The 12,185-nt window shown below is 30.2% G+C and overlaps 1 protein-coding gene across 5 annotated transcripts in view; it reads right to left on the bottom strand.

The window, feature by feature from the left end:
* Nucleotides 1–12,185, bottom strand: part of LOC142332330 (venom carboxylesterase-6-like) — a 107,076-nt gene that overhangs the window by 23,310 nt on the left and 71,581 nt on the right. For all 5 annotated transcript variants that reach the window (XM_075378703.1, XM_075378701.1, XM_075378704.1 and 2 more), the window contains 2 exons: nucleotides 7,518–7,655; nucleotides 5,397–5,547 (listed from right to left, as the gene is read on the bottom strand). In XM_075378703.1, the coding sequence (XP_075234818.1) occupies nucleotides 5,397–5,547; nucleotides 7,518–7,655 (289 nt within the window). The remainder of the gene's footprint in view (nucleotides 1–5,396; nucleotides 5,548–7,517; nucleotides 7,656–12,185) is intronic.

Here is a 12,185-nt window from a genome sequence, read left to right as displayed (position 1 = left end):
AAAAAACAAATTTTTATCTTCAGTATAATTCCTACTATTATTGAGAGAAGAGCCATACTTTTAATTAAACCAGCTTTTTTTTAGATGTGAAAACAAAATCCGATAACTTTTACTTACTTTGCGAATATAGCTAGAATAGCAATAATTAAAAGAGAAAGTATGGTGGTCATGTCAACGGTACAACTTGATCATCTAAACTAAAAACCACATAAATATGTATGTACGAGTATGTGTCGCACTCAGATTTTGGTCTTACATCGCAGAATCTTCCAAACCGTTTTTCTTCAAATTTGGCTGAAATATTTCTATATATTGATCGTATTTATTTAATTTTATTCAAAATTTGTTAAGGGAGATGGGTGATATCGTGAAAAAATCAAAATTTGATTTGATTTTCTTCAGAAACATTTTAGAGAAAACTTTATTAAAGTAAATATGTTACTTACAATGTATAGGCAACATAAATTAAACAAATTTAAATCAACTCCAGACTCTTAAAATTTAAATACATGTTTTTCTCGTCAATCTCCCTTCGGTTTAAATATTTTTCAAAATTTTTGGAATGTTTATACATATACAAAAAGCTATCAAGATCATTTTTAAAATTTGTTACTTCCTTGTATGAAGTAAAGGAAGTATTGTGATAGCGAAAAAATTTGTTTTCACATTTCAACGGATATATCCATTTTGACTTCCCCTGAATCCATTTTGACTAGTTTTGGTATGACGTCTGTACGTACGTACGTATATCGCATAATTCAAAAACGATTAGCCGTATGATATTGAAAGTTTGAGTAAAGGACTGTTGTAATATCTAGTTATGCACCTCCCTTTTTTATTACTATCGACTGGACCAAAGTGTCCAAACATGCCCAAAATCCAAAAAAAATTGAATTTTATACATTTGTTAACTACAGTAATAAGCATTAATTTAGACCTTTACAACGATATATCATAAGTGTATGTATATAAACTGTTTTTTTTTTGTTTTTCTTTTATAGCTCCAACTATTTTAATTTTTATTGTAAATAGCCGGGGAAATTAAGCAATACTTTGTCAGATTTTTAATTCATAAAATCATTAATTTCAAATTTTTAGTAATTTATCATTATCTAATCTCTCCTTTTTTTATTTAGTCTTCACTCAGCTATCAGCTCATCAATCAGCTGAATGAGTTGGTGTAACTCTCCTTTCCTTTCTGTTCTGTTCTGAGCATTCAACCGCAATATATTTTGCACACCCTCAATTATCTGTTTAACTTTTTCTTATCTCTATTTTCCTCTATATTTCTTATTTTCTACGTGTTCATCACCAATTTAACTAAACCTGGATGTTTTAATATACGGCCAATCAACCTAGTTGTCTTTTAAAAGACTGCCACAATTTTCTTTGGACTATTTTAAACTTCATTATTTCAAATTTGACCGATTCATCTAATTTCCAACATTCGTTTGTGATGCCGTTTTTTAAAGGCCTCTTTGTTTTTCCTTTCTGTTTCTTATTTTGTGTTTCACTATAATAAAAAACTTCAATCCAAACAAGTTCTTCCAAATTTTTTTTTTTAATTCTTCAATGTATATTTGATACAACCAATTTTCTATTTTTAATAAATTTTATCTTTCTTGCGCCAGTCTACTTTCTATATCTTCATTAATCCGTCCATCCTTTGTATCTAATTTAACTATTTAAATAACGAAATTTTCCCGTTTGTAGTTTATGAATATTTTAATACAGGAGGTTATTAATAGTAGGGGAATTCCTAGATTCCTTCTTTCTGTGACATCTTATAATCTTGGCTTTAATAATATTCATTTTTAAATTAAATGTCTCTTTTAAAAATGAAACCGTGTTATTTAGAATTTCTGAAAACTTGCTTTTGGTTTCTGACAAAAGAATAATATTGTCAGAAAATGTTAACTTCTTTCTTCTTAGATATTTGCTCAAAATTTTCTGAATTTCTGTTATTATTTTTCTTGTTAATCTTTAAATTGAGAAGCAATCGAAGACAGATTATATGAAACTGGAAAATCGATCTAATATAGACATCCGATTTTATCGTTAGTCAACACTTTCATCGATTTTACACTAACAATAATCAATAAAGGAGCTACATATGCCCAATCTAATAAAATATTTCGCTAAACAAAATACTTTACGAAACTCAAGAATGTACTAAAACGTCAAGAGGTACTTTTGATAATATTGAGTGGTTCAACTTTTAAAATTAATTATTCTTCTGAAAAAATTATATTACATAAATTTACTTGAAACACTTAAATATAAAAAAGCACGACCTTTAAGAATATATACACAAAATTTATTTTCTGCCGATCACATCTTGCAGGTAAGCTCTGTCTCTGTGTAGACATTCCTACAGTAATGAAATTCTGCACGGTTCAATGTAACATTCAATAAAAGTTTCAGCAATTTTTGTTCGGATCTTGGCTTTTAATCCTTCTGTCATAGCAGGTACTATGCACTTTTCTTTAAAGGTGATCCCACAAGAAGAAACGGTTCATCCAAACCAGAAGATCTAGGAGGCTATGGAATGTCACCATTTTTCGAAATTATACCGTTGCCAGAAACTTATGTGAGCATTTATTTATTACATGTCTCAAATTCATTTAATTATAATAGTGCACATTGAATAAATTTATTAATAAAATTCCTTTAAATTTTATAACACGAATAATAAAAGTTTGGGGCACACTTCAGTATCACACATATATTATATATATATATATATTTTTTTTTTATAATCATTTCATTGATAATCTGCTATGTAATACAATAAAGGGTGCAGCACGCTTTTATTATTCGTGATATAAAATTTAAAGGAATTCTGTTAATAAATTCATTCAATATGCATTATCATAATTAAATATAGCTGAGAGGTGTAATAAATAAAAGTACATTCGTTACCGTAAATAGAAAACACATTATAAATCATCATTATCAATAAAAACATTGTTTGAATTTAATCGAAGAGTTTATTACAAAACATCGAGACGTTATCTCTAAACTAAATACATTTTCATTTGTAAAAAAAAAATATATTTTGAAAACTTTATAAATATTTTTTATTTCTCTTAAACTAGATACTTTATACTAGTTCTCAATATGAATTAAGACAATTATCGTTGCGATACACCAGTTTCAATATATCCCCATCGTATTCTTCTGCCGTCAGTCGATTTAAACACCGATTAACAGCATTTTTAAGTTCATCGTAACCCACGAATCGGTAACCACTCAAAAATTCTTTTAATTTCAATTCGTACAATTTTCTTGTAAGACTTACCGTTTTGGAGCTGTAGCTTGTGAAAGTGTGAAAATGTTGTGAATTGGGCATTGCCGATCTCCCCGGCTACAATAAGAATAGGACCGCTGCGTTGCCATTGTAATGCTAAGTCGTACAAGAAAATTATTTAAATAAAAGTTGTCTGTTTTTTTGAGATAGACAACTTTTCCAAATGCAATACAGACGAAAAACAATTTTTTCAGGTGAAAAAACACATTTTTTACAACTTCAGCGCCACCTAGTATTTCAATTTCAAATTATACGGCATAAATTCAAAGACATTAATTGTAGAGAATGTCCTCTACATTTTTTGTTTGAAAAACTAATCTCTAAAATGCATAGATTCAGAGAAAAACGCATTTCAAAAACTTTTTGAGTTTTTCGAGTTTTTCAAAAATCGATGGGAGAGGGGATGTTAAAAATCTGGAGTTAAGCTTCCCTCATCACCCCTAGATCAATAGGTACGTAAGGATTTTCAAATACAGCCTATTTTGATGACAAATTGCCTGTGCTATAAACGAAACAAAATTTTAATTATTACAAAACTAAAGAATTAAATATTTTAAAAAATAAAAAATAATTTAAATCAAATAAAATAACATATCAAAAAGCAATTTATTAGATATCTTTAAAGATAACTAAAATTTATTTTATCTAAATTTATTTTATACCTTGACAATATTAACGGATGATTCCAAGAAGTAAGTTATTTCTCTTGCATTTTAACAACAATAAACAATTAAATAAGTGAATGGAATACTACGTATATCGTTATTTTCATGTCCTCCTTATTATATATAAACAAACTATGTAACTCTTTTCTTCTTATTTATGTCAGGATATGATAATCAAATTTAGTTCAACAGCTGTTCTTGAGAACGCTATTGTTAGAATACGTTTCATTAAAATAAATCTTCTCTCTCTTCTAAAATGTTGTTACAGTAAAATCATTGTCTTTAAAAATTTTATTAAAGTTCAATAAAAGATGTCTTAAAGTCTAAATCAATGCTGTTTAAAATTTAACTTAAAAATATGAATCTAAATAAATACTGAAATATAAATATTTTACATGTATATACCGATTAATCTCAATAATGTGAGACAAATGTAGCTACGAACATAATAATAAAATAAATGAGATATCTAAGACTGTATTAAAATGTATGTATAATAAAAATAAAATTGAGTACATTAACAGTACATTCAGTACATTAACAGTAACAGTACATATTTATTGAAGATATTGATCCAGCGGCATAAGTATCAAATACTAGAAGGTGCAATTAGGCGCAGTTATTCGAACATATATGTCATTATCTAACAAAACCTTGTAAATTTTACAATGAAGAATACGTAGAAATTACTTTTTTTATGGGTTCTGCAATGGAAACACACGAGCTTAACGGCGTAAATATCATTAAAATTTCCGAATAAGTAGAAAGTTTGTTTTCCGACCTCAATATATTATTTTACGTCATATTTCTCAAAAACCACTAAAAACACAGTTCTGGTATCTATTTTTTGCAAATTTTTAACGGTTTCTATTTAAATCGTTAAATGTATACCTTAATTTGTATCCCAGGAATTATAGTCTTGCTTAACTTTACTGAAGGGACAAAAATGTTTCGCTAACCGATACTCCCAAACTAAGTGTTACCAAACTACGTTATATGAACCTTTTTCTTTATTTATCACCAGAATGTTCTGAAAGTTTGTTAAATTCTTTGCAAATCATTCTGTATAAACGGTATAATATAAACGATCTGAATGTTATATACTAAGAAAAACGAGTCGTTAAATTACACCTCCATGAATTTATTTATAAGGCTAGAATTAAAATAAATGAAATATTGTATAGCTAGATCGAAATTTTTCTATATTTCAAATGAAAATGCAAATAATTCTTAACTGTTCCGTTCCTACGCTACTTAAAGAGGAATTATTCATTCGATTCTTTAATTAATCTAATTGTCTTTTGATTAAATCGTATTTAATTCGACAAATTATGGTTTTTTTTTATGTAACAAGTTGAACTTAATTTAAAATACTTATCGTAAAATAAAAATTATTGTTCATTTAAATTAAAAATATTTACCTAACGGCCCTAGTCGATAATTAAAGCTGACGAATACAATATCGTGATTCATTAATTTATCAGGTGTAAAACCTCTGGCAGCAAAAAACATAAATGCACCTCCATGTATATGGACTACTACATCATATAAAGATCCATCTTTAATGGAAGTCTGTAAGAAAAACCAAACTTATTACAAGTTTTATAAAAAAATAAATGATTGAAGGGTAAAATAAAAACGTCAACAAAATAATAATAGGAAATGGATGTTTATTGTATTATTCAGAGTGGAGATCGGTTTTCTGATCGCATGAAATAGACCACAAATCGTGTTAGATTATTATTATTTCAGCATAATTTTAGCTAGATTTCAAAAGAAATCTACCTATTTTAATGGGTAACATGATTCGACTTGCGGAAAATTTCGACATTTCGCGTTTAACATCCCCTAGACTAAAAAACCACCGGGTCCTGTGGACCCGAAAACTGCCGTAATATTTCGCCAATCACTTTCACATTGATACATAAAAATAACTCAACGCAAAATCTAGGTCAAGTTTGTTAACGGCCAAAATTGGACCATGGGGGTGGAAATGGGGTGACTTTTACAAAAAAAAAAACAAAAAATATCGCTATAACTTTCTTATAAAATAAAATATCGAATTCGTTTAAAGTTCCTACTACTCTTTGGATAACGGCCTAAAACTTATCTAACCAAAGTTTTTTGATATCACCAAACCATTGGCCCAGGGAGTGGTAAAAATGGGGTTTCAAAGACAAAAAAATTGGTTTTTAAATTGGTCGTTATTCCGCTAAATATTACCTAAATATTTTATGTGAAACAATTTTTGATATGACCAACCCTTACGGCAAGGGATGGCCAAAAGATTGCTGCAGTTTTAATATGGTGCTTACGGCTAAACATGTGAAACTTTTTTTCACATGCAACCATTATCGTATCGAGTAAATTTGAAGTTTTTCTTAACTTTAAGGTGGAAATATTTTTTATCCCCTACTTAGCACCGGTGAAATCTACCTCTGCTATCCGGCATGCCGAAATGGATTTTTTATTTTTGAGTTAATTCCTTCATATAATTCTTTTCGTATGTAATTAAATGAATTGAAAATTATCGAAAACGTTCTGAATAAGCCGTTAATTGAATCTTCTGTTTAGCCTCTAGAATCACTATAAAGTATTACTTCAGAGGATGATATGTATGAATGTAAATGAACTATAGTTTTGTACAGGCACAGGTCAACCATTCCTGATAACTGTAGTTAATTGAAACCCAGCCACCAAAGAACACCGGTATCCACGATCTAATATTCAAATCCGTATAAAAGTAACTGCCTTTACTAGGATTTGAACTTAAAAATTCTTGACTTCGAAATCAGTTGATTTGCGATGACTAGTTGACCAATAGTCCAACCTGGTGTGCTGGGAATTGAACACTACAATATATTACAGATTTTAACCAAAAAACCTGGGTTGTATAGGAAACATACCTTTTTGTACGTTTGATACACTGATATACTTGTAAGAGTCGATTATTGGCAATTGAATTATATACAGACTACCAACACGCAAAATTTACACAAATTTAGTATAGTAAATTTTATATTGAACTATTGAGTTAAAATAACATTTATAGAATTTTTGTATAAATATAAAAAAGGAACGATTTTTTTAATTAACAGTTGATGAAATAATTGCATTTAAATTTACTTTATTTTCTTAAATTGAAATTAATTAAATAAAATATCATTCATTTTATTTAAGGAAATGTTACAAACAATTGAAACGATGATCCCTCATCTTTAACACAATAATATTTCATTATAGCTTTACCTGAGTTAAAAATGGTTCTAATCACTTGTACGTTATATAGATTCACTACAGTGTTTTATTAAAGTAATAAAAAAAAATACATCCGGAAGAATCAGAAAACCAAAAGTGATTGTTAAGATGTATTCAAAATTCTTCATATATTCACGTATTCAAAAAAATATGTTGAATTACTTTACTTTCTTTCATTCACTGGTAACAATGAGAAGTTTTTTGTTTTGTGTGTGTGTGTGTGTGTGTGTGTGTGTGTGTGTGTGTGTGTGTGTGTGTGTGTGTGTGTGTGTGTTTTAACTTACGGAAGGTTTGTAGATATTCAAAAATAAGCAATCTTCTGATCCAACCACATCATATCCAAAATGAGAAAACTGTAAACAATCACTTCCGTACGAAGTTGCGTTATAAGTCCCAATCCATTCTGGTAATTTTTGCGGTTCCTGTAAATAAATAAAAAGCATTAAAATTATCGAGAAATAAAGTAAAAATTCGTTAAAAATTGAATGGAAATTTATATATCGTATCGTAATTTATTACACAGCCTATTTAATGGATGTTTAGTCTGTATGAATCGAATTGGACAAATTAAAAAAACTCTTGCGAAGTTTGCGCGAGAAGACAGACTTTTAGTTTCCGACGCTCTAACTGTTTCACCGTCAGAAATTCCCTGATTTACATAGTTCAATGCAACTGTATACGTTCGATTAACAAGTAGACCGATTAACCACTGTGATTCACTGCTTAAAGGCGTATAAAACATGCACCGATACAAAGTCATCATAATCTCAAATTGAGGTTATGTTGACGAATTGAGCTTATGTTCACGAACAACTTCTTTGAAGTCGTTCGTGAAGTTACAAGACGATTCGTGAAGAATCTTCATCAAATTTTGTTATACAGAACTTCAAATACACAACAGCATATCTGATGAATTTCAATGAAACTGATCGTGTAGTTCAGGAAATTTATTTTCTTTAAAAAGTTAAATCGTTAATCGAAACCCAACAACCACCAAAGAACATCCCAATCCGCGTAGGGAAACACCTTGTGACGATTCCGGTCGCCATATATATACCCCACCCGCGTTCATATCCCTAATGGGCTTTAACAGAAGTCATCTTCTGACCCTCTAACGTTTTACATCTCACAGTAATAAAGCAGAACTCGTTGGGATGCCACCGATGTAAATGCCTCGATAAACATTTACATCAGTGAATTTATAACAGCCTTACGCTTCTTTCGGACATCTTGACTGACCTACTTCGTTGTTCTCTGAATATTTTATTTCATCCGGAGGTCCTGGCTTGAAAGCCGGTCAAGCGTGGTATTTTTCATACGCTACAAATTTATATTTCATACTAGCAGACTTGTCAATGCTTCGCTATTGCTAGATTTGATTTATATATACACGACGTCTGTTCAAGAAATACGTAAACTGTTTGAATTTCTCAGGTCCGGTTGGTTCCAGTCAAATCCGTTTGGCGCCGCCATGTTTGTACAGATCAGCTGATTACAACGCAGGTTTTTGATTGTAGATATCATTAATGGTCGCTTAGCTACGCGGTTGTTTGTGAAGAGTGTTTTTTTCGTTTGGTGGATTTTAGAACGACCGACTTGAACGAGCAAAGAGTTGCAGTGAAATTTTGTATTAAACTCGGAAAATCTGCGAGTGAAACTTTTGATATGTTCAAGACGGCATACGGCGACGTTGCTATGAAGCGTGCGACATGTTTTAAGCGGCATGGACGTTTTAAAGATGGTCGTCAGTCGATTGAAGATGATGAGCGTCCTGGACGTTCTTCCACGTCAACAGACAACTCACACGAAAAAAAGATCAACACCCTAGTTCGTGCAAATCGACGTCTGACCATCAGAGAGTTTGCTGAAGAGTGTGGGATGTCAGTCGGTTCATGTTACTAGTTTTCGAGATCATTTTACGAGAGGGGTGACTGGTTTTTTCATCATGACAACGCTCCAGCCCATTCAGCCCTCTGAATTCGTGAGTTTTTGGCCCAAACACTCGATCACTGTTCTTCCCCACCCACCCTACTCACCTGACCTCGCTCCTTGTGACTTCTTCTTGTTCCCCAAACTCAAAAGACCTTTGAAAGGAAGAAGATTTGAGACGATTCTCGAGATTGAGGAAAATGCGACGAAGGAACTGATGAACATCACAAAGAAGTGTTCCAGGACTGTTTCCATATGTGTAAACACCGTTGGGATAAGTGTGTGCGTCGGTGAGGAGAGTACTTTGAAGGGGACCCAGACAAGTAACTTCTAAATAAAATACATTTTGCATTATGACGTTAGACTACGTATTTTTTGAACAGAAATCGTATTATACACATTAAACGAACACAACTGAAAGTTTGATAAAACATTAAAAAAATGAACATTACGGAACTTCACAAAATTTAACCTTTCACTTTATTTCTTTTTCCCTTTTTCCCTATTACCCTTTTTATTTTTTCCCTATTTCCCTTTTCCCCTCCTTCTGTTTTCCCTATTTCATTTTTTACTTTTCCCTTTTTCCTTTCCCCTTCTTCCCCTTTTCTTTTTTTCCATATTTCCCATTTTACCCTTTTTCCTTTTGTTCCGCAGGAAAATCGTAGTTTTTTAGTCTATAGCGGACACACATACGAACATTGCCTTTTACATTTATATATATATATATTATATATAAAAAAAAATTCTGTTTGAATATTTCTTTATTTAAAGAAATATACGCCACTTAGAGGGTATAGTTTTTGGAAAAATTCTCCTTTTAACGTAACTAATACATATGCTGAATATGAGCAAAATCGGTCCATAAATACATTTTTCTCAATATCTCAACCCGAGCGCTATCTAGCGGGTCCATTTTTTGGAGAGGCATTTCTTTCCATGTAACATATTTTGAATATGAGCCAAATCTGATAATAAATATAATTTTTAGAAATATCTCGACTTCAGCGCCACCTAGCGGGTCCAAACTAATTCAGAAACCTTTGCGGACGTGCGCACAACTCGCCAAAGTTTCATCGCGATCGAATGAATGGTATAGGAACGCATACGAGACAAACAAACAAAAATTCGTTTATATATATATATATATATATATATATATATAAGAAAATATTTCCATGCACAAGCTTCGAAGCGTATATGATGAATTTGATCATCTAAAACAAAATTGTTTATTTTATAATACTACTGCGATTACATTTTTTCCTTAATCCCTCCAGGTAAATTTTAGGATAATTTTTTATTTATTTATAAATCAGCATATCTATCCATTCTAGAAGTGATCTATATAATGTATTATTATGTAACGAAATTTAAAAAAAATATTTATAATTTAAAAGATTGTAGTATTATAATTAATAAGATTAAGATTGTAGTATTATAATTTAATAAGGATTGTAGAATATGGATTGGAGATACGAAAAGATCATCTATCCTCACAGAAACCGCAGTATAAAATATGTAACTTCACGTAAAATGTAGGTCAAAGTCCTCTTCTAGGGCTTATAAAATACGGGGAAAGAATTGAATAAAATTTCACTGTAAAGGAGTTTTAATTTATAGCAATACATTACGCAATAGAAATTAATTTCCTTCAAAATTAAACAACATTTCGAGTTAAGTACAAGCTTATTAAAGGACAATCTTGTTCATCGAAGGAACAGTGTGTTATTTGGAAATATCCAGTTGTATAATAAATTTCCAGCTTATCAATGGAATTTATAATACAATTAGAGATAAGAAATCATTTTGAGGTAAAAAATGTAAAATTTTTCAATCGCTCAACCGATACAATTTTTCAGATATAACAACATTGTTTCTAAATCAATTTAATTAATATAATATAGTATTAATTCAAATTATTCTCATATTCATTTTTCTTTTCTTTTCTTATTAATTCTGCTTAATTTTTTTAATAAATAAACCTTTTAATCTCGTAATAATTCATCAAATACATAGTCTTTCTGCAAGGAATCAAGTATAACGTGTATTAAATGCATAAATAAATATCTATGTGAAATGGTGTGTATGAGAGCAATGTATCTTAAATTAGGCAATATATTTTTAAACGATATGCTGCGTTTTTCGTTAGCTTTACTCTTATCACTGACAAATGTAAGTAGCTTCTCTTAAGAATGTTAAAAAATTAAACAATTAAAAAAATACTTGTAACTTATTTACTTAATTAAATATAACTACTGGTAATATATAATTCCTCGTACCTCATTTATCGGTAAATAATTACTGGCATTTTTTTTATTATAAGTAATAAAATTAGGAATACTTTTTAAAATTCCGGCCCAAATATTGTTACATTTGAGTATACATATATATAAGTTAAATGAACACAATTGAAGGTTTGATAAAACATTAAAAAAATTGAACATTACAGAACTTCGCAAAATTTTATAAAAATATTTATTTTCACGTAACTAATATATATTTTGAATATGAGCCAAATCGGACCATAAATGCAATTTTACTAAATATTTAATCCTCAACGCCACCTAACGAGTCCAAACTAATTCAGAAACCTTCGCGGGCGCGCGCACAACTCACTAAACTTTCATTGCAATCGGATGAATTTTACAGGTACGTATACGGAACAAACAAACATTAAATTTTACTTCCTTATACGAAGTAAAAGAAGTATTGTATCTCGAAAAATTTCGATTTTCAGATTTCAAAGTAAATATCCATTTTGACCATCCCTGAATCCATTTTGACTAGTTTCGGCGTGACGTCTGTACGTACGTATGTAAGTAGGTACGTATGTATCTCGCATAACGTTGAAGTATTGGATTTTGGCCTGTTGTAACATCTAGTTGTGCACCTCCCATTTTGATTGTAATCGACCGAACCAAAAATATAAAAAAAAGTCCAAAATTAAAAATAAAATTGGATTTTTGATTTTTTCTTAACTGCATTGTGTCCTCATTGAGAGCTTTTCAATGATATATCATAAG

This window comes from Lycorma delicatula, chromosome 11, assembly GCF_047948215.1.
Source record: "Lycorma delicatula isolate Av1 chromosome 11, ASM4794821v1, whole genome shotgun sequence".
NCBI lineage: Eukaryota > Metazoa > Arthropoda > Insecta > Hemiptera > Fulgoridae > Lycorma > Lycorma delicatula.
Note: the sequence above shows the minus strand (reverse complement) of the source record. Positions and strands in the feature narration are given on the sequence as shown.